Below are 21,381 nucleotides of genomic sequence, written 5' to 3'. Positions count from 1 at the left end.
TTGACTGGAGAACTGAGGTTGCGCAATGCTCGTGGGGCCGTCTGGAGGTGTGCACTAGGGTGAGGGGCTTTTCGTTCAAGGTCAGGGACACGAGACATTTGAGCACATGGACAACTGAATGCAGCTCCCAGCCCAAGCAGGGGACAAGAAAGTTGTCGGCATGTCCCACACGGGGGGTGCCCGAAAGTGCAAGCTCGCTCAGCGGGGCTGCTCTGGTACAGGCTGACGCGGCGACACCTGCTTTGCCTGGGCACACGAGGCTGAACCTGTGCAACGCTGTCAATGGCGCACTCAGCCGCACTCAGCGTCCACGTCTACTGAACCCTGAACCTGACTCTGATCCCTGAACCCTGAACCTGACTCTGATCCCTGAACCCTGAACCTGACCGATGGAAATCCGCACTTGCTACATGAACGCTGCACCTGCCACATCCCTCGGCGCACTCAGCCGCACTCAGCGTCCACGTCTACTGAACCCTGAACCTGACTCTGATCCCTGAACCCTGAACCTGACTCTGATCCCTGAACCCTGAACCTGACCGATGGAAATCCGCACTTGCTACATGAACGCTGCACCTGCCACATCCCTCGGCGCACTCAGCCGCACTCAGCGTCCACGTCTACTGAACCCTGAACCTGACTCTGATCCCTGAACCCTGAACCTGACTCTGATCCCTGAACCCTGAACCTGACCGATGGAAATCCGCACTTGCTACATGAACGCTGCACCTGCCACATCCCTCGGCGCACTCAGCCGCACTCAGCGTCCACGTCTACTGAACCCTGAACCTGACTCTGATCCCTGAACCCTGAACCTGACTCTGATCCCTGAACCCTGAACCTGACCGATGGAAATCCGCACTTGCTACATGAACGCTGCACCTGCCACATCCCTCGGCGCACTCAGCCGCACTCAGCGTCCACGTCTACTGAACCCTGAACCTGACTCTGATCCCTGAACCCTGAACCTGACTCTGATCCCTGAACCCTGAAGAAAATCCTGAAATTCCTTAATTACTTCGCCTATCAACTTAACACTGAATCTCTATGTAGCCGCGCGTCAATGGCCTGCAGCTGCGGCTCGCCGACCAGAGAGTTGCCGCCGCTGGCCTCCGCCACCTGCTGCTCCATCGCCGCGGCCACCGCCTGTGCCGCACGCTGTGCCGCCACGTCGCCCTCCGCCTGCAGCGCGCTGAGCGCATCTATGACCGCCACTGTGCCGCGCGGCCGGCCGCTGGCCGCATCCATGACCTCTGCCGGCGGGCCAGCAGCCAGCCGCACGTCAATGGCCTGCAGCTGTGGCTCGCCGACCAGAGAGTTGCCGCCACTGGCCTCCACCTGCTGGTCCATCGCCGCGGCCACCGCCTGTGCCGCACGCTGTGCCGCCACGTCGCCCTCCGCCTGCAGCGCGCTGAGCGCATCTATGACCGCCACTGTGCCGCGCGGCCGGCCGTCCAGTGCCTCGATTAGGCCATCAGGCAGCTGCGGCAGGATGCAGCGGGGCACTGCCGGCGCCATGGGGGGTGGCTTCGGCAGGTGCTCCTGGCGGCACAGGTACAGTGGCCGCCCCCGCCCGTCGTACTCGTCCTCCACGATTCTCAGCATGTTGCGCGCGCCCTGCACGTCGCGGTCACGGGACGTGCCGCACTCCATGCAGTGGCGGATGCGACCGCTGCGGCTCAGCACACCGTTGCGCCGCACCCAGGCGCCCTGGGTCTCTGCTCCGCACGTGGAGCAGCACAGGGTGGTGCGGTGCTCCCAGACCGGCACTATCTTCACCGAACGCCCTGTCGCCTGCCGCTCACGCTGTGCCACACGCGACAGCGCCTCGCGCATTGCTGTGTTGGGCGCTGCGAGCGCCCCGCCGCCGGCAGTGGGGCTGAACGATGCGCTGCCCACCCCGATCACCAGCGGCCGTTCCTTGGGAAGGCCGTGCGTCAAGGCCCGCATCACGCGGTTGGCCGCGCGGTCCTGAGCGCTGCGCTTGTTGGACAGCAGCAGCATGCGCCGCTGAGCGAACTGCTTGCTGATGACGGACTCCTGGAGCAGCGCCGGCCAGTACTGCCGCTGGACAGCCAGGTATGCACGCCACTTGGCAGGGTCGCAGTTGTACAGCCCACCAGAGGCGGAGAGCGCCTGGTGTGCCACCAGGATGCCGGAGCGCTGCTGCCGCCGCCAGTCCTTGCCATAGGCCGTGAGCTCTCGATACCGCATCTCATGGTAGTACCAGCTGCGCGTGACGACGATGACGTGCGGGGGGGTCTTGCCGTCATGGCTGTACGCCACCACCAGCAGCTTGACGCAGCCCTCGTCAATGCCTGCAAAGGCAGGCCGGCTGCTGGGAGACACAGCGACCCGCCCCGCCGCTGCCGCCGCCGCCGCCACCGCCGTTGTGCTGCTGGGAGACGCAGCGACTCGCCCCGCCGCTGCCGCCACCGCCGCCGCCGCCGTTGCGCTGCTGGGAGACGCAGCGACTCGCCCCGCCGCTGCCGCCGCCGCCGCCGCCGCCGTTGCGCTGCTGGGAGACGCAGCGACCCGCCCCGCTGCTGCTGATGATGAGCTGCGATAAGCCGCAGGGTGCGCTGCTGTTGTTGCCGCATCGGCAATTGTGCCGCTGCTGAGGGGTAGTGGCTGGATGTGCGGTCGCACATCCTGTGGTCGTGTGATTGTCAGGCGCGCGGAAAGCCCATCCGTCTCCATGGACAATATCTGTACAGTGCGGTGCACCGCACGCCTGCCTAGCTGCCTCTCGTGCCGCCGCAGCTCTGGCTGCTCCTCCTTGGTCGCGGCACGGGCCGCACGCCTCAGCAGCTGTCGCTTGCGGCGCCGTTCTGCTTTGCCCTTGGCTGCCAGCTGGCCGGGCGTCAGGCCCCAAAGTTCCGCCAGGCTGCGGTGGCGGTTGCTGCTTGGCTCCGTGTCCTGACTGCTGGCGGCGGCTGCGGCCGCTGGTGCTGCCTCGCAGATAATTTTCCGCGCAGCTGCCACAGCTCGCGCCTGTGCTTGGGACTGCTCTGCTGCTGCCACCGCTGCTGCATGCAGAGGCAAGCCGGGACCTCCAGCAGCACCAGCTGCTGGGGTGCCAGAGGGAGCGGCATCGGGAAGCTGCCGGCCTGGCAATCCCGCAAGCGCCAGCTGTACAGCAATGGTGGCAGCAGCAGCGTCGCCGGATGCAGCCTGTCCCCGCCGCCGCCCTCCCCGCCGCCCTCTCCGCGGCGTCCCGCCACCGCCACCGCCGCCCGAATTGCTTTCCACGCACTCATAAGACACGCCGGTGAGGCCGGCCGCCACTCTGCCATCGACATAACAGAAGCGGCGGCCCAGCTTGACGACCGGCAGGTAGGAGCGCTCCTTGGGGCCGTAGCGCGCCAGGTGCAGGTGCAGCAGGAACAGGTCGTGGCTGTACTTGGGGTCCTTGGGCGGCGGCTCTGTGCCCACGGCGCCCATGGCGGTGCGGAAGTCCATGACCTGGCTGTAGTCCTGGTTGTGGGCGATCAGCGGTCGCGGGCGCCCCAGCACGGAGGCAATGAGCAGCCCCTTGGTGCCGCGTGGCGTATCAGGCTGCAGCTCCATGGCGCGCACGTGCTGCTCCACGCGCTTGCGCACTCTGGCCTGCACGTGCACCTGCAGAGAGCATGGACACAGTCAGATTTGATCCTCCCACCACCACCACCGCCCTCCCACCACCACCGCCCTCCCACCACCACCACCGCCCTCCCACCACCAACGCCCCCCCCGCCCTTCCACTACCACCGCCCTCCAACCACCACCGCCCTTCCACCACCACCGCCCTCCAACACCACCGCCCTCCAACCACCACCGCCAGCACAACACGCACCTTCACGTTCGCCAAGTACTTGCTCGCCAGCTGATCCAGCGGCTTGTGCCAGCAGCCGGGCGTCTTGAAGACGCCTTGCCAGTCAGGAGCAGGGGGCAGTACGTCAGTGAAGGGGCCCGTCATGACTGTGGCCAGCAGCGGATGCAGCGGGGTGCCCCGGGGAGACGGGTAGTATTCCGGCAGGAAGGCCTGCTTCAACAGCTTCTGCGTGTTGAGCAGCTCCCACAGCTGCGTTGAGGAGGCGTCTGTGCGTTCGTTCTCCAGGCAGAAGGCCGCCACGTCGTTGTTGCTCGCTGAGGCCATGCTTGCCGCTGCTGCTTCGCTGCAACTGCTGGCAGCGCTGGTGACAGCAGCAGCTAGCCGCGGTTGTGCACGTGTTGCAGCTATCGCCCGCTGCCCTGCCGACGCCGTTGAGGCTCGCAGTTCTGCCACCGCCGCTGGCCTGGTGGTGGCACCAGCACCAGCCAACCAGCGTGGGCGCGCCAGAAGGCCGCTCGCGGCTGCGGCGTGCCCTGTCGGCAGGCTTGCGTGCCATGCTGGGTAACGACGCCTGCTTGTGGCGCTAGCCGCCTGCCGCAAAGCATCCGTCACAGCATCAATGCTTATATCGACGGCACCACCAACAGCCACCGACGCAACCACCGCGTGGCCTCCACTGGCAGCCACCGCCTGCCCCGCCGCTGCCACCAGCTGCTGCTCTGGGTGGCGCTGCGGCAGAGACGCCCAGGCCGGGTCCACGCAGAACCTGCTGCTGCTGCTGCTCCAACTGTCATTCCCAATACTCCCAAGCCCGCTGCTGCTGCTTCTGCTTCTGCCGCGGCCACCGCCATCGCCGCCACCGCCACCACCGGCGCCACCAACTCCACTGCCGCCACCGCCGCCACTGCCCGCCGCTGCCTGCCGCCGTGCAGACGGCAACGCAGGCTTTGGCCGCGCCCATTCCGGCACCCCTGAGAAAACGGCCGCCGCCGCTGCCAGCTGCAGGTCACGCAGCACGTCTCCGTCGCTAAGTGACGCGACAGTGGCCGTGGCTGGCGTTGACGCAGTGCTGTGCCGTGACGCCGCGGCGCGGCGGCGGCGCATGCTTGGTGCTAGGGCTGATGGGGACCGGGCGCCAATGGCGGTGTTGGCGCCAATGCCAAGGATCACGCTGCCGCGATGCCCTGCCAGCGAGCTGGCCACCACGTAACGCTCCAGCGCGGGCTCTAGCGTGGCGGGCAGGTGCTGCAGCAGGGGCTGCAGGTAGCAAGGGCGGGTCTGACACGCGAGCGGCGTGGACGCTGCGACTTCGTCACCCGTAAGGACGCCGTGGCGTAATGCCCAGCCAAGCAGCTGCAGCAATGGAGTGCGCTGTGGCACGCGGAACTGCTGCAGGGCATTGTCGCGCTCCAGGCTGTCGCAGTAGCCGCGCAAGCCCGCCTCAAGCACTGGGGCCTTGACAGCACCGGCAGGTTTGCCTCTAACCATGGGAGCTAACAATTGGCTGGAAAATAAGCAGAATAAGCTGAAATGCGAAAGAGCAGGAAAAACAACGGTCCAAAGGGGGCCGGTCTTAGGATCGCACGGATCGGGCGCCGCGATGGGAACCGCAGCGGCCACAAGTACTCGCAGCCGCGCCGGTATCGCTCCTTTTCCGCCTGTGCGTGAGCGGGCGGGCCATAAGGCCCTGCCAGCTCCGCAAGGAACAGCACCGACACACAGCTATCGCAGCTGCAGCCGCCGCGGCCGCAGGTGAGACCGCGCGCGCAACGTTGCCGCATTTCGGCGCCTGCTCTTGCCTGCGCTCGCTCGCTCTCTCGCGCGCTCCTCAATGGATGGTGATGCTAACTCGAGCGCCTGGCGCTCTGCTGCTGCCTGCTCTGCTTCTGCTCTGCTTCTGCTCTGCTTCTGCTCCGTCACTCCGCCTCAACTGGTTGGGTCGTCAGGGTTGGGTCAGGTTTGGGATGGCAGGTTCTGGGCAGGTTTTGGGCAGGGTTGGGGCAGGGTTGGGGCAGGGTTGGGGCACAACAACAACAACTGCCCCCCTGCCCCCCGCCCCCCTGCCCCCCCATGCAGGCTGTACTGCGGCGGCTGCTGAGCCGGCAAGCATGTGTGTTGGTGGCTGTGGGCCATGCGTGCTAGACAGGTGGTGCGGAATAGCGCGGCGGCTGTGGAGAATTCTTCGCTCCTGCGCCTGTCTACTGATGGGGGGACGTGGCCGTTGCAGGTGCTTACGTAGATGGCTCAGCAGCTTGAGTCGCGCTAGGATGCGTGAGTTGGATGTCTAGGACGTGGACATGGCCGTGACGTGCACCATTGTTGGTGCGCGTGCACCGAGCCCGATGATGGCCCCAGGCCTGAGGGACATGCGTGATACTAGTAGTACCCCGGCGGGGGCGGGGCAAAACCCAACCCCAACGGGAGAGACATAAGTGATGGAGCATTCTGTGTTGTGGTCTCAGGGTGACGTGTGACTGGATGAGCCCCAGACGATCCGGTTGGAGTTCCGGTTGCGGTCCAGCGGGCATGCAGTTGGCAAGGGGCTTGTAGGTGTGAGGGGCTTCGCAGTGGTGGTAGGTCAGGGGAATGAGACAGTTAGGAGCAAGGTTGATGCACGCAGCCGTCTGGCCCAGCGCATTGCAGGGGCAGGGGCAACGAGTTGGTTTCGGCAAACTGCGCGGGACAATGCCGCGGGTTGCGGCGCTGCAATGCAAGGTATGTGAGAGTTCCCCCCCCCCCGTGGCCCCACCGGTGCAAGACAGTACGCTAGCAAGGAGCTCTCGGACTGTGGTCTGCGCAACTCTACGTCTCTGCGCGGGACAATGGCGCTGCAGCAATGCGACGCATCTCCTACGCCATCCACCCGTCTCAACCTGCCTCCTGCGCCCCCCTCCGCCGCGAGCCTGTGGCGGCGGCGGTGGCGGCGATTCGACGATTGCACTTCCGTCCGTGAGTCCGCGATTGCTTTACGACGACGGCAAGATGTGGCGGGCACGAGGTGGAGGGTGTGTTGTCGGAGCCCCAGCCGCAGGTTGGCGTGCCCCGGCCCCCGCAGGGGACGCGGCGCACCTATACGTTTCACAAAGGGGGGGCCTACCTACCTTGCACAACACACCTTCCCAGACCCCGCCGACCGCAGATAGCGTTTGGCCGCCTGCAAGCCAACTACGCCTTATGCTCTGGTCTGCGTTTGCACTAGTTAGCTGATAGAGGTTACATGTGGGACGACAGCCGTGGACTAGCCAGGGCCCTAAAAACGTACGAGACACGCACGCTCACCCGAGGAGAGATCCCCGAATGACCCCCATGCTCCTCGCCTCCGGAGAGGGGAGGAACCCCAGGCCCGGCTCACCGCAAACGCTAGCGCTGCTCACCTAAGCCGTGGGTCGGCGTCATAAGACTACCTCTTATTGCGAGTCCCTAAGCTGACAAGCTAGGGTGAGGCCGGTGGCGAGTCCGCTGTTGGCCCTACCAAGATAACCCCTCCAACATCATCTGACGCTAGGAATGGGTGCTGGTTCGGGACAAGGTCCCAGCGGCGCGGAGGCCGACGCAGACTCACAAACGCAGCTAGCCGTGACCAGAAGTCCGCAATCACCTCCACACCGATCCTTCGCACAACAGCAACCTCCGCAGTCCGGTCTGCAGCATCACGGCAAGCGTAAAGGCGCTGTCGGCCGGATTCCAGGGCCGCCACAGCAGCCAAGCACACGATGTCCCACACCGCCTGCGATAGCCCTGGTGGCGCCTGTACTAACCACAACTGGTTCCGTGTGATGTCCACATTCGCATGCTCCCGCATCACATCACGCAGAGCCTCCGCCACCACACAGTCCCAGAAGTGATGAACCCTAGCCCCAGCAGTCATCTGAGTCCCACACGGGCATTTCTCCACGCGTCCATCTGCGGCCCACGCCGCAAGCATCCCAAAGCCCGTGAACCCATTGACTGCCAGACGCCAGAGCGGTTCCTTGTGTCGCGGCTCCCACACCAAAGCCCACAGCCGCGCCAGGGCCGCCCGCAGCGCATGAATCGCTTCCGCTGGCGGCGCGGCGCCGCTGTAGGCCTCTTGGATGAAGGCCAAGTGACGCACGCGGAGTGCGTCGTACGCAGGCGCAAGTTGAAGCTGGGTTGCCTGCTTCACCGTAAGGGTCAGCAAGGGCACGTCAGCCGCGCCATGCCGCCACCCCAGGCTCTGCGCAAGCAGCAGCCATACCTGGGGGGCAGGAGGCGCGGAGGCCGCGCCGCCAGGCGCATGCAATGTGGCCGACGCCGCCACCCTCCACGCCGCCGGTACACGGGCCAGCAGCGCGGAGAATTGGGCAGCAGCATCCGGGCCGGACTGCAGCTCCGGCGGCACGCGCGCCATATCCGCAATGCGCAGGATGGGGCGCAGGACGGACCGCTTGTACTGCATAGTGCAGCGACGCGCGAGGCGCGGCCCCAGCGCACCAGCCGGCTTGGAAGCCACCAGCTGGCGCACCGCGGCCAGCGCCTCCCAGCACCGCACTGCCGTGCCGAGCGTGAGCAGACCCGGCAGCGCCATGAGAGCCGGGAAGTCACGTTCCAAGCCACCCGCCTGAAGCCCCGCCGCACACGGCAAGACAGGATTGCCCCAGAGCGGAAGTGCAAAGCACCAGGGCCCGGGCACCAGCACAGCCGGGCGTAGGATGGTGACCGGAGGCAGGTAGCTGAGGGCACCCAGGAGGCGCACGAGGGCCGGGCAGGTTGCCGCCACCGGCTGGCCGAAGATTGCACAGCCATCGGCAGCGGGTCCGACACCGCCGGCCGCCCGCTGCATCGTCAGGACGCAGAGGGGGTGGGCGGCCGTGTGTAGCTGCTGCACCAGGGCGGTGGCGGCGGCTGTCCACGGCGGTACGTAGGTGCCGGCCGCAGAGCCGTGCATGTGCTGCAGCCAGCGCACAGCCAACACAGCGTGCCGGGCGCGCACGTGTTCCACCACCGGCAGCAGTCCACGCTAGCGAATAGAGGTTACATGTGGGATGACAGCCACGGGCAAGCCAGGGCTTCATAAACGCACGAGACACGTACGCACACTCGAGGAGAGAACCTCGAATGACCCCCATGCTCCTCGCCTCACTAAAGGAGGGGAGGAACCCCGAGCAAGGCTCACCGCAAACGCTAGCGCTGCTCACCTAAGCCGCGGGTCGGCGTCAGACTGACTGCCACTTTGCAAAGTGCAACTCCTACCCCAAAACACCAGCACCAACAGGGCAGGGCCCTCACACTGTTGGGTGCAGCCCGAAGCTGCATCCTGTCGACGGCCTAGGGCCGTGCAAGTTCGCTGAACCACAAGGATCAGCCGGTCCGACCCACCAGACAGCACAAGCCACAGCGCCCGCACCCTAGCGCAGGCGGTGCAGACACGCCCACCGCCCAACCAACTCCACACAGCCGCGCAACACCCTAGCACAGCAGACAGCGCCAGCCAGCCTTCGCTTAGTCGGCCTGCGCCAGCCAGCCTTCGCTGGACTGCCTTCGCCAGACTGCATTCGCCAAGCAGGTCTCTCCACTGGCCACACCACGAGGTGTGTAGATGCGCCCACAGCTCCAGCCGCCGCCGCCCGGAAGACGCCGGTCCTGGCTCCCGCCGCAGCGTGCCCCTGTTCACGCGCAGCGAGCCCGGCGCCACGTCAGGCCGCGGCAGCAGCCCACAGCAAGAGTCGCCAGCAGCTCCAATCGGCCCGCCGTTACCGAAAGAGCCGCTCAGCGACACGCCACTGCGAGCCCGGCAGCAGCGAGCGCCCCGCCAGAAGCATCGCGAAGCCATGAGGACGAGGTCGAACGGCGAGCAGGCGCGCCACCCACGCTAGGTCGCGAAGGCTCCACGGTGTGAAGTCATGATGTTCGGCAAAGATTGCCAGAGCGGGGTCCGCTCGGCAGGACGGCGACGATGATGTCGCCGACTGAGTGGCGCGCCGCAGCCAGAGCAGTACTGACGCACTACAGCTGACCTAAGCAACGCCAGGGACGCCATGGAGGCGCCACAGGGGATTGGCGCGGCCACGAAGGCCGGCCAGGAACTACTACCGACAAGGAGGGTCAGGGCGCCGAGGCGCCCTAACGCAACCAAGCGGAGTAGAACGAGTTAGCTGATTAGAGCCCTAGGGCCCTAGCAAGGCTCACCGCAAACGCTAGCGCTGCTATCTACATATGGGGTCGAAAGTGTGGCGCAATTCTGTGCGTCGTCGCGCACAGCGCGATTCAGGCGGAGTTGATTAGCATTAACGACTGATCACAGCTTCATGTATGCCTGATCTTATTTCCAGGGCGCGAGAGCGAGTGCAGCGCATGAACGAAGCCGATAACCGCGCTTCCTTCGCCGGCGCGAAAATGCGCGTAGCAATAAGTTACGTTGCAAGTTACTACCGACACAGATAAGCGCATTAGAAAGGGCATTCGCGAGGAAATGTGAAGGCGCGCTCGCCGATCGGCTAAGACGAAAGCAATTGCAAGCGCACGAGGATCTGTATTCCATGATAGAATCGGTGCGCAAAGCCATGCTCAATTGCGAATGCCATGAACTTTGAGCGACCTTTTCGCGAAGTGGCAGCTCGGCGACGCCCCGCCCCCCTCATCCGCCCCGTCCCCTCGCTCCTCACGACCCCCCGCCCCCTCGCTCCTCACGACCCTGCGGGCGGAGGGACACCCTCCCCCCTGCACCTTCTCCCTCGGCAGCCCCGCACCCCTCTCTTTCACCTCTCCCCTAGTGGGGGGTGGGAAACCCTCCCCCTTGCACCCCCCTTCCTCGGCTCCTCGTCCCAGCGGGGGGAGGGGAACCCTCCCCCCTGCACCCCCCTCCCTTCGCCTGTCGTCAGGAGGGCCGCGGCCCTGGCGCGGGCGCAGCCGGTCCCAGCCATGACAGCAAGCCCATCTTCATCTACCACATCACGCACGGAGAAGACGGGCGCGTCTACGTGGGCCAGACGGCGCAGCCGCAGCAGCGCTGGAAGCAGCACCAGCGCAAGCCGCCGCAGCTGCTGCGCAACGACGCGCAGCGGTACGAGCGGCTGACGGACGGATTCAGCTTCAGCATCGTCAAGGAGGTGACAGGAGGAGCCGCCGCCGCGCACGCAGCCGAGTCAGCGGAGATCCAGCGGCTGCGTGACACAGGCGTGCGCGTCTACAACCGCATCACCGGCGACCCCGCGCGCTCGCGCTTCTTCTGGGCGTGGCAGCGGGAGCGTCGGCACGGTGGCGGCCGCAAGTAGGCACGCGCTGTGGCAATGTTTCAGGCGCCAGGCTCAGTCAGCGGCCTGGCTGGCGGCTCTGTGCGCATCTCTGTAACAAAGCCATGCGGTTTCATTCCAGGCCCGTCCCGTCCCTGACTCCGTCCCAAGGGTGGGGTGCTAAGCAATGCCTTGGGTCAGGCAGCACACAGCTGTGCAGCGTCGGACACTCACTGCACACATGACGGCGACCATAGCTGGGCTCAGGGGCTAAGTTCTGTAAAGCACGTCAGTAGCGTTCACTTCGGCTAGCTGAGTCAGGCGCTGCCGGATGAGGGCGACGGGCGGATCCGTGTCAGCTCCCGGGGACGTGCCGCGTTGACGTGGTTGGCGGAAAGCGCTAGCGCATGCTGGGACAGGGAGCTGCAGCTGCAGATTTGAGCATGGTGTGCCCACTTACGACATCTTCTATGAATTGACTGGAGAACTGAGGTTGCGCAATGCTCGTGGGGCCGTTGGGAGATGTGCACTAGGGTGAGGGGCTTTTCGTTCAAGGTCACGGGCATTGAGCACATGGCTAACGAATGCAGCTCCCAGCTCAGGCAGGGGACAAGAAAGTTGTCGGCATGTCTGTGCGGAACATGCCCACACGGGGGGTGCCCGAAAGTAACTGTGCCACAGTCACCCACCACTGAGCGTCCGTCACCCACCACTGAGCGTCCGTCACCCACCACTGAGCGTCCGTCACCCACCGCTGAGCGTCCGTCACCCACCACTGCCACAGTCACCCACCACTGAGCGTCCGTCAGGCCTAGTAGTGCTCCTGCATCTCCTCCAGGTCCTCAGGGTATAGGAATCGGGAAAAGAGCGGGGGCCTATACGGCTTTTGTTGCGGCAACGGCGGTGGCTTCTCGCACAGCTGCCGCTGCTCCTGCGCCTCCCTGTGACGCTGCGCCTCGGTCGCGACCTGGCCGCGCAGCTGCTGCAGCCGCTGTTCTGCAATTGACGTATCGGTCTGGAGCTGTCGGAGGAGTACCATGCCACTGGAAAGTGCAAGCAAGCGGTTGTAATTGGAGGGACAGCCATCGCCCACCTTAAATGCATTCAATTATGATAGGATTATGTTCCAAGCAGGGGTTGTGGTGTCGATTGGTGGTGTTTGAAGTTTTGGTGAAACGGCACCGATGAGCCACTCGCTCAGTTACTCCCCCGGTGCCCTGAGGCGATGACGCCCAGCCTCTCGCCTGAAATCACTCGCAATCCTTAGTTTAATTTGCGTTCGCAATTAGGCTGTGAAATTCGACTGCGCCTAAACGCTTGCCCTTGTCGACTCATGACACCGTAGTTTTGCACTCACCCATGGCCTCTCTGGCGACAAAGCAACAAGGCGTAGCATTTAGGACACGTTCCAGCAGGGCGTCGCCCAAAGGTCAAGGCGCGGGGGGCGGAACCAGAGGTGCGCAGTCGTCCAACCACACAGAGTCGCAACCACTCGGGAGAGTCGACCGACTTCACCAGCGGAACCGCTCACCGGGCTGCCCTAACTGAACACTAATTATTTCCTTTCCTTTTGCAGGCGGGCAAGTAACAGCGGACGCCGCGGGGGACGAACCGGCGTCAAACCCATCTTCGGTCGCAGGAGCGTCGCAGCGACCGAGTCAGCTGGGCACCACCGCGGGCCCCGGAGCTCAAATGGACTCTAGCACTGCTGCTGCAACTGCGGGCGCGGGCGCGGGCGGGGGCGCAAATTCCTCGGGGGCCGCCAGTGGCGCAGGCCTCACGCCCAGCCAACGTGGGGAGCTTGAGCTCGCCAAGGCGCGCGCCGAGCGCGCAGCCGCGGGCCGCCACAAGGCCGCCTCTGGCGGTGGTGGTGGTGGAGGCGGAGGTGGCGGTGGGTCTAGCAAGCGCCAGCGGGGGGGAGGTGGCGGAGGCAGCAGGCGGAGCCGGCCGCGGGATGACGACTCCTCAGACGACGACGACGAGGACGGCGGTGGGGGCCCGGGTTCGGGCGGCGCCGGCGACGCCTCTGATGGTGAGCTGGAGCGGCTGAGCAAGCTGAGTCCGGAGGAGCTGGCGGCGCGGCTGGCGGCTGGAGGGTGCGGCACCGACAAGGATGCCCGGCGGCTCAAGAGGTGAGGGGTGTGGGCCGTGTGCCCATGAGTGGGCATAATGGAGCGGCAGTGCATGTGGTGCAATGAGTCAGTTCGCTGGTCTTGGAGTCATGCATGCGGCCGAGTGCTAGCACGACATAGTTCCGCTCCCAACCTGTATTCCCTCTCACCCTCGCTCCCACGCTGGTCCCTCGGTCCGGCCTCGTCGCCCCCTCTCCCGCAGGCTGCTGCGCAACCGCGTGTCCGCCCAGCAGGCCCGCGAGCGCAAGAAGCAGTACGTGACCTCGCTGGAGGACCAGATCCGAGAGCAGCAGAGCCACATAGGTGAGTGAGGGGCGGAGGGAGGGCGCGAGCAAGGGAGGGAGTGGGGCCATGGGGGTGCAGGCGGGCGCGTGGGTGTGTGCGGCGTATGGGGTGACAGGTGGCGCTGGTGGGTGGCGAGTCTGGCGACGCGGGTATTGTCTGGTGGCGCGTGTGAAGCAAATCGGTCGCGTTGGGTTTGAGTGGCCTGCAGGCCGCCCGCACGTGTGGTCCACACGTCTTGACACCCACCACCTCACCTCCCCCCCCCCCACACACATACACCTGCACAGCAGCCTTCCTTCCCACCTGCACCGCTAACACCCTGCTTGCTTCTCCCCCTGCCGCACAGGCCTGCTTGAGAAGCGCATTGAGCTGGTGGAGTCTCAGAACGAGGCACTGCGGAACATCATCCGCACCATGCGTGGCTTTGCAGACGCCCCGGCTCCCGCGCCGCCGGCAGCTGCTGCAGGGCCCGCCGACGCCGCGGCTCAGCCGAAGCCGCAGGAGGGCGCTGCAAAGCCGCACCGCCCAGGCGCCGGCACCGGCACCGACGCGGCTGCCGCTGGTGGCGCCCGCCCGGCGCAGCCGCAGACGGCTGCAGCTCCAGCAGCGCCCGCCGCGCCCGCATCCGCAGTGGCAGGCGGCGCCGCCGCTGCCCCTGCCATGGGCACAGGCAAGGAGCAGGCGCCGCAGCGGCAGCCGCCGCAGTCGCGGCACTCGCGCGCGCAGGTCGTACCAGCTGCACCACATGGCGGCGGCGGAGCCGGGCCTGGGTCCGGGCCCGCCGCTGGCGCAGTGGCTGACACCGCCGGCGCCTCGGCCGCCATGGTGCCGCAGCAGGCGCCGCACCCGCACCCGGTGGCGCAGCAGGCGCAGCACCTGCAGCCGCACCCCTTTGGTCAGGCGGGCGCCTGCGCCCCCGGGTCCGCCCCCGGCGGCGTCCTGGCGCCCCACGCCCCGCCCCCACAGCCCCATCAGCCGCATCACCCCATGCTGCCCACACACAACTCCAGCGGCGTGCCCCAGATGCAGATGCCGCAGCTGCAGCCGTACGGCTCGTCGATGCTGCAGCCGCAGCACTCGCACACGCACACGCACTCGCATCATCAGCAGCAGCACATGGTGCTACAGCCCGGGCCGGCCAGCGCCATCATGCGGCCTGGTCTGCAGCCGCCACTGCCGCAGCCGCAACCGCAGCCGCAGCCGCAGCTGCGTGGCGGCGCCATGTCGGTCATGGCGCCGCACGCCACTGCCCCTGCTACTGCCATGGCGGGGCCGCAGGCGCTGATGCACCAGGCGGGCGGCCCGGTGGCGATGATGGAGGACCTTAGCGATGTGGGTGTTGTGCCGCCGGCAGTGGAAGGTGAGCAGAGGATGCATAGGGTCTGGCGTCACGGCTGCAATACCCAGGCCCCCAACTGCAGTGGCATGTGACGTGCTATAAAGCTCACGCGTGATTGCTTCCACAGCACCTGGGGCAGCGTGGGCAACTGCCTGTTAGTCGTACCTTAGTCCATGCAGTGTTGGCGTTGTAAGATGTGCATACCCCCCTTTGTGTGCCGTACGCTGCAGCCCTGGACTACTGCGTCCCAGACTTTTGCTGACCGGCCACGTGGCGGCCAGGTGGCAGTGCGGCAACTGGGCCTGCCGCGGAATGCTGCTTCCGCGCTTCCGGACGCAGCGCCATGTTACTACAAGTAGCTCGTCTGATTCATCACCCGTAGGAGGACCACGACAGTCTTTCAGTAGCGCACGCAAGTGGAGCAGACCGAGCTGGTGCTCTGCAGCACCGCTCAGTCAAATGCTCCGTTGAAAGCAATTTGACCCCGAGTGCAACGGATTGACCGACCCAGTAGCAGGCGGGTTAGTGGCATAGAGGCGCGACACACGTGCCAGCGGGCCCGTTGCTGTTACTGTGAGGGTGCGGGTGCGGAGCCTGCAAAAGCGCCTCGTGCAATGGGAGCTGGCGCCGATGTGTGCAGTGTACGCTTTGTTTGATATTTTATTCCGGGGCCGACTGTGTGGCCCTGGAGTCGGACTCATGTGTTTTGTCCTGATTCGATTTCGTCCATTGTTCGTTGCCGTGCTTAAATTTCTTCTTTGGGCCACCTCATTGCGGCCAGGGGTGTAGGGATGGGTGCGGCCTGCAGCACCACCACTCCAGTTTTGTCTATGTCTGGGCTGACCCCTCAAATGTTGCTGCACGCAAACCTGTCGTGAGCTGGCTTGCGTGTAGGTGAGTGGTCATGTAGCCAGACACACAACACAACAGACCGTTCGCCGCGTACACTGGGCATCTTGCTGAGGCGGCGTGCGGCTCTGCTTGTGTTGTAATGTATTGTGAACGCGTCAGCGCGCGAGTGTGTGGGAGCGATTGTTGAAGTATTGTTTGGAGGGGGAGTGTGGCGTGATGATGTCTGGACATGACTTGCCACGAAGGCGGGCGGGGCAAGGCGGAGCGGTCGGCGAGAGGGATGCCTAGTACGCCCCGACCCGCGAGCACCGCAAGTGGCTCCCACCCCACATCGCCTCCGGCTGTTCGGCTCGGAGCTTGTTCATGTGTGTCCTACTGCTGTATCGTGTATGCGATTGACTGACCATAGCCTCCCAGGTTTGGAGGATGAGCGCGTTTTGGGAAGGCCTGGGTTGCGTTTCGTTTGTGTGCGCCCGTCAGAGCCGTTAGTGTCCCATGAGCGTGTAGGAGCGTGTTGGTGTGAGAGTAACGAGCGAGAGCGTGTGACGGTGTGAGTGGGGCGGGTTTGGTTTGAGCATCGACGGCCCGGAGGCTGCGCGAGCAAGCGCACAAAAAGCCCGTGTAGGGCAACGCGGCAGCCAAGGGGATGCCAGAGTGTGGAGTGTACAGGTCTTTCTTCGTGGAATTGCTTGGGCGTGTTGTGTCCACACCGCCTAACACCACCAGCACATGCCGGGTGGGAACACGGGTGGGAACTCAAATCGAGTCAGTGAAAGGCACGGCTGTACCCTCTGGGGCTGTGCGACATAGGGACTGGGCGAAGCTTTGGGCTCGAGTGAAAGGCCACGCTTGCGGCCACTGCTGCGGCGCATAGTGGCGCCGCCGAAGACAGAAATTTGCACCAAAGTGTGCCGGAGATTCATGCTATGGTAAGGACTGGACGCATGCACACAGAGCGAAGGCATTGGGGCATGCACAACGCGTGTAGCGGTGCTGAATTGCTAGATTGGGGAGCTCCGCGTAATGATGGCCGGTGTTTGAGTGAACATATTGCAGTGATCCTGGTCTGCAGCAGGTTCGGTCTGGACGTCGCGCGGTGGCCGCGGTCGCGCCATGCATGGCGACGTCAAGGGCAGGGCCACAGGAGTAGGTGCACGTGCGCTGCCGAGCGGGCAGTGCGTCGCACGTGCTTCCGGCGCCGCATTTCAACGTTTGTGTGTGTGGGGGGGGAGGCTTAAGTGACATGGGCTGGCGCACTGCATAGCTTTCTTCCACATCTGCGCAGCGCATAGAGGGCAGGGTAGCACGAGGCAAGGCGCAAGGCTCTGCAAGAGCAGACGCTGGCGTCGGGGCTGATTGGGCTTTGGGTGCACGGCCCCACGCGTGCGTGTGTGTGTTTGGCGAGGGCGTGCTGGCTCACGTGCTGGCTTGCATGCACAGCAGGGCCGACAACTGTAACACTACAACAGGCATGCGCCGTGGGCAGGGGCGAGTGCCGTGATGTGCCGTGAGCAGGGGCGTACCGGCAAGCCCCCCGCCCTCGCACATTCGCTGATCCATTGCCACCACCGGGCCGACAAAGCACGCACGCCGTCATGGCCTCATGGGGGAGCTGGCGACACGCTGGACGCCAGCAGGCCCTGCAGTTTAGCGGCCCACGCCATGGAGTTAAAGCACTACAGCCCATCCCCGCCAGCAGACTGCTACTGTCCGGCCGACCGGGCGCATCCGAGGTCCTCTCACACTCGCCGCGTTCCCCCCCCCCCACACACAGCGCAACAACGTGTTGGACTGCACAGTTTTAGGCAGTCCTCAGCCACCGGCTTGCACCTCCCTCTCGTCCCCACAGCACACCGCACACGGGAAGCGACTCGCTGTCTGCCTGTGTCCGCTTTGCGGGAGTGTCACTGTGGGGACCGGCGTGTGTAGGACGCGTTGCCGTTTGCAATGTACCTCTGCAACAACCCACTTCACGGGCACGAGCCCTCTTTGTACCAACTCCTCAGCCTTTGCTTTGCTCACGGCTTTTCCCTCCGCTGCCACACAGATTTGCACATATTCAACGCAGTAGCGCCCACCCTCGGTTGCACCACACAGCCCACACTGCCTACCCCTGAGTTGGCGCGACCGAACCTTCCCACGCCCGCCATCGCCAAACCCTAACTACCTGAGGACAACAGCACTACAAAATACATCCCACAGCAATCAAACCCAACCCTCGTCGTCTCAAGGGCCGCACCCACTATTGCTACACATTTGTCTGCCTGCTTGCCTGCGTCCGGCGGCAGTCCGTCCCACCCTGCAGTCTTCGTTTATAAGGTCTGTGATGATTATGGTCAGTATGATCGACCGTCCGCCTGGCTGGCTGCCGGCAAAACGCTCGCGCGAGGCTGTCTCCAAAGCGGGCGCCGGCACACGGGCGCCAGGGGCCCGGTGCCGCCTCATGCCCTTGACCCCCACAGCCCCACACGTGGTCGTTGCATCCGAGCTCAGGCATCATAACTTCCTAAGATCCCTCAGCCACGAGCCTCCATCGAGCAACCATTCTCTCTGCAGTCGTGATGTTGCCATGAACAGCGGCCCGCCAAAGAAAACTGCGAAGCCAGGATCCCTCTCGGATGCCAACCGGTCTCTCAAGCTGCGGCTGCCGTCTCACGCCGACCGGGCACTGCGGCTGCCGGCGCGACACACCTGCCACACCCCGCGCTTTCACCGCCCGCCTGTCCCACAGGGCAGCCGCGTCCGCTCCTCCAGCGGCATGCCCCTTCCGGCAGCCGCCCAGCGCAACCATGGCGCGGCCCTGCCCTGAGCCGTCATGCCCAGGCTGCTTCTCAACCTCCCCCCCACATACGCGCCGCCTGCTCACGCGCGCTGCTGCGCCTGCGCCTGGGCCTGCGCCATGGCACTCGTGTACATGGCCAGAGCCAGCTGCTGCAGCACCGCCTGAGCCTGCTGCTGCGTGGCCGGAGTCACGCCCGGCGCGCCGCCCGCAGCCGCCGCGGCGCCCTGCACCAGGGCCGGCCGCACCACAGGTGCCGGCACCGCCGCCGGAGGCGGCATGGCCGCCGCCGCGTGCGCCGGCGGCGCAGCCGCCACCGGCGCCGCAGGCGCCGCGGCGGCGGCCGCCGCCGCCGGCTGTGGCTGCGTCACGGGCTGGGGGCCGGCGTTGCGCCAGTCGGGGTTGGGCAGGCGCTGCAGTTCCTCGTCGCGGACGGACTCGGTGGGGACCAGCTCGCGCAGGTGCGGGAACAGGTCCTTGTACACGCCGCGGATGGTGCCCTCCGCCACGCTGCTCACCACCGCCACCTTGGACAGGGCCTCGTCGAAGCGCGCCTTGACGCTGCGAGAGCTGCCGGCCCCGCCCGGCGCCTCGCCGTCCTTGCGGATCTGTGTGGAGGCAGGTTGTGATATCGAGGGATGAGGGTGTGCGAGATGAGAAGCCCCGTCGTAACTCCGGGCGTTGGCTCCGCGAACACCATCCCGCCGCATGCACAGCCTCGAACCCCAAGCCTTGCACTGCCTGCCCAACCCAGCCCCCAGCCCCCAGCCCCGCTGCCGCCACTGCGCCCGCCTCACCTCAGCCAGCGCCATGGCGATGAGCACCACCGCGGAGGCCACCGAGGTGGGCGTGCGGCCGTCCCAGGGCATGCGGCGGTCGGCGGGCTTGGCGGCGGTGGCGATGTCCTCGGCCAGGCGCCGCCACTTGAAGTCCATGCGCAGCTGAGCGCTGTAGGTGCGCTGTGGAGGCGGGTGCGGGTGCGGGTAGGGAGGCGGGTGCGGGTAGGGAGGCGGGGAGGGCTCAGCCAAAGCAAGGGCGTTGGGCCGCGACATGAAGGCCGCTTTGGCAACCTGTCTGCGCTCCATCCTTCGCTCCCGTGGCCGCCCCCCAAAACCACCGCCCATGCCCGCAAACTCGTTCCACCCCGGCCCGCACCGCCCCGCCCTGCGCCCGCATGCAAACACGCACGCCCCGCACACTCACCACGAACTCCGCCGGGTGCTGCACGGTCTGGTTGCAGCTGGAGGCCAGCGCGTCCGCCGCCGCGCCCTGCCTGTGCAGCTCGTCCTTCTTGAGCTGCTGCAGGTCCTTGAAGGTGCGCCCGATCTCCTTCTTGCTCACGTCGTTGCCCAGGCAGGACACGATCTCCTTGAACGTGCGCGGCTGCTTCTCCTGCCGGCACGCCCAGAACAGGCAGGAGGCGGCCAGAGCCTGAGGGGTGGAGGTGGAGGTGGAGGTGGCGGCGGGGAGGGAGCATGGGGTGGGGGTGGTCAGGCAAGGTTGAAGCGGCAGGAGAGGCGCTGCGCACTACGGCAGCCGGTGTCAGACGGTGGATAGGGCGTCAGACGGTGGATAGGGCGCGGCGCTCGGTTCGTGGGGACGGTGTGCACACACACGCTGACGCCCACACACACGCTGACGCCCGCGGCTCACCTTGACGGAGCGGCCCTTGAGCGACTTGGCCTGCACGCGTGCAGCACAGCGGGGGGTGGGTGTGTGGGCATGCGGGCGGTGCCAGGAGGCGGTGGCGAGGGGCAGACCAACATCCTGGCACAGCGATCCCCATCTCTCTCACTCGCATGCCAGAAGTCTCGCTTCCAATTCCAAAATCCAAGTCCAATGCCGCCGCAGCCTGCAGCATCCTTCCCCCTTTTCCCCTCCCCCGGCACCTCGTCTTGGCGCCGCTCACCTCCACCACCTCCTTGTAGATCTCGCAGGCGCGGTCCTTGACGGCGCCGCGCACCCCCAGCAGGTCGCACATGCGCCCCACCTCCTTGAACGCGTTCACCAGCAGCCGGTCCGGGTTGTTGGTGCGCGCATGGATGCGGTTCAACGCGTACGACAGACCGCCGTCGTTCTGTGGGTGGGGGACGTGCGCGTGTGGGCATGAACGCAATGAGACAGAACCCGGTCAACAAGACAAGTGAAAACCATGTCGAAGTTTCAAGACTTTCAGCCAGTCAGGCCTGCAACTGTTAGCTGTCGCAATAACGGCGGCGACAGCGCTGGGCCCCGCCGGGCCCGCCACCTCCCGCCCCCAAGCGTCCCCTAACCTCCGCTCCCCGGCAGCGGCTGGCGCCATCACAGTAACGCACCCGCTCGCGGCCGATGGTGGTGGTGAGGCCCTCCAGCAGGTGGTTGGTGGGGCCACCCACACGGTTGGGGTCGGTGGTATCCTTGTCCTGTGACACAGGAATCGGTTAGACTGCGGTGGGGTCCTGGGCTGGGACACACTGCCCCAACGCCGAGCGCTGAAACTTTTACAACAGCCAGCTGGACACAAAATCATTGTCCGAAAACCCTGCAACCCAGCAGCAGCAGAAAACGCACTTTGTCACTGAACGTGCGCCACTCGGAGCGCTCATCGATGAGGCGCGACTCCTTCACCGTCCCGCATTTCTGCAACCAGTAGACGAGAGACCCGTGATATGCCAGTGTGTGATATTCTTAGGCCCTTGAAACGCAAGAGCGGCAGCTCGCAGCGCCAGGGCCCAGCTCCGACGTGGAAGTTGCTCACCCTGCACACCAGGTCGCCCTCCGACTTGAACTCCACGAAATCGTCACCACGACAAGTGATGCAAAACTCGGTATCCATTTTTGCTGCTCAGGCTAGCTTCGGTTTGGACAGATTTCAGTGCAAACAGCCAACCGAGCGCGCGTGCTGCCTCCTGCAACTGCTCTAACCCCGGGTTTAGCGAGCTATGGCTTAGGCAGGAGGCAGCAAGTCACCGGCGCAAACAAAGGGGGCTCTGTTAGGTGGATGCCTGACG

General features: G+C 65.5%; 6 protein-coding genes across 7 annotated transcripts; 2 read left to right on the top strand and 4 right to left on the bottom strand.

Annotated features, from left to right (window-relative positions):
• Nucleotides 1-56: 56 nt before the first annotated feature.
• Nucleotides 57-5,348, bottom strand: CHLRE_06g310601v5 (uncharacterized protein). 2 transcript variants are annotated; one of them, XM_043063788.1, is made up of 3 exons: nt 3,836-5,348; nt 3,367-3,621; nt 3,237-3,289 (listed from the first exon to the last, which is right to left on the bottom strand). In XM_043063788.1, exons 1-3 carry the CDS (start codon nt 5,300-5,302, stop codon nt 3,257-3,259), a joined length of 1,755 nt encoding a protein of 584 aa, XP_042924493.1. In that variant the 5' UTR covers nt 5,303-5,348; the 3' UTR covers nt 3,237-3,256. The 2 variants fall into 2 exon arrangements, with proteins under 2 accessions (XP_042924494.1, XP_042924493.1); XM_043063787.1 differs by having other exon boundaries at nt 57-3,621.
• A 1,667-nt stretch (nt 5,349-7,015) lies between these two features.
• CHLRE_06g310576v5 (uncharacterized protein) lies at nt 7,016-8,418 on the bottom strand. Its single transcript, XM_043063786.1, has 2 exons — nt 8,114-8,418; nt 7,016-8,030 (listed from the first exon to the last, which is right to left on the bottom strand). The coding sequence occupies exons 1-2, from the start codon at nt 8,358-8,360 to the stop codon at nt 7,981-7,983; spliced, it is 297 nt and encodes a 98-aa protein (XP_042924492.1). The 5' UTR covers nt 8,361-8,418; the 3' UTR covers nt 7,016-7,980.
• Nucleotides 8,419-10,098: 1,680 nt separating this feature from the next.
• Nucleotides 10,099-11,594, top strand: CHLRE_06g310550v5 (uncharacterized protein). The gene is made up of 2 exons (XM_043063785.1): nt 10,099-10,323; nt 10,654-11,594. The coding sequence occupies exons 1-2, from the start codon at nt 10,312-10,314 to the stop codon at nt 11,044-11,046; spliced, it is 405 nt and encodes a 134-aa protein (XP_042924491.1). The 5' UTR covers nt 10,099-10,311; the 3' UTR covers nt 11,047-11,594.
• A 62-nt stretch (nt 11,595-11,656) lies between these two features.
• CHLRE_06g310545v5 (uncharacterized protein) lies at nt 11,657-12,128 on the bottom strand. Its single transcript, XM_043063784.1, has one exon. It carries the CDS (start codon nt 12,041-12,043, stop codon nt 11,816-11,818), a length of 228 nt encoding a protein of 75 aa, XP_042924490.1. The 5' UTR covers nt 12,044-12,128; the 3' UTR covers nt 11,657-11,815.
• Nucleotides 12,129-12,288: 160 nt separating this feature from the next.
• On the top strand, nt 12,289-17,064 carry CHLRE_06g310500v5 (uncharacterized protein). Its single transcript, XM_043063783.1, has 5 exons — nt 12,289-12,460; nt 12,581-13,136; nt 13,339-13,439; nt 13,768-14,781; nt 14,991-17,064. The coding sequence occupies exons 2-5, from the start codon at nt 12,697-12,699 to the stop codon at nt 15,020-15,022; spliced, it is 1,587 nt and encodes a 528-aa protein (XP_042924489.1). The 5' UTR covers nt 12,289-12,460; nt 12,581-12,696; the 3' UTR covers nt 15,023-17,064.
• A 1-nt stretch (nt 17,065) lies between these two features.
• CHLRE_06g310450v5 (uncharacterized protein) lies at nt 17,066-21,368 on the bottom strand. Its single transcript, XM_043063782.1, has 8 exons — nt 21,129-21,368; nt 20,942-21,010; nt 20,707-20,793; nt 20,301-20,468; nt 20,045-20,074; nt 19,595-19,822; nt 19,189-19,350; nt 17,066-18,999 (listed from the first exon to the last, which is right to left on the bottom strand). Exons 1-8 carry the CDS (start codon nt 21,204-21,206, stop codon nt 18,475-18,477), a joined length of 1,347 nt encoding a protein of 448 aa, XP_042924488.1. The 5' UTR covers nt 21,207-21,368; the 3' UTR covers nt 17,066-18,474.
• Between the last annotated feature and the right edge of the window lie 13 nt (nt 21,369-21,381).

The sequence above is a fragment of the Chlamydomonas reinhardtii genome, chromosome 6, assembly GCF_000002595.2.
Source record: "Chlamydomonas reinhardtii strain CC-503 cw92 mt+ chromosome 6, whole genome shotgun sequence".
Classification (NCBI taxonomy): domain Eukaryota; kingdom Viridiplantae; phylum Chlorophyta; class Chlorophyceae; order Chlamydomonadales; family Chlamydomonadaceae; genus Chlamydomonas; species Chlamydomonas reinhardtii.
The sequence above is the reverse complement of the archived record's forward strand: the minus strand, read 5'-3'. Positions and strand labels throughout refer to the sequence as shown.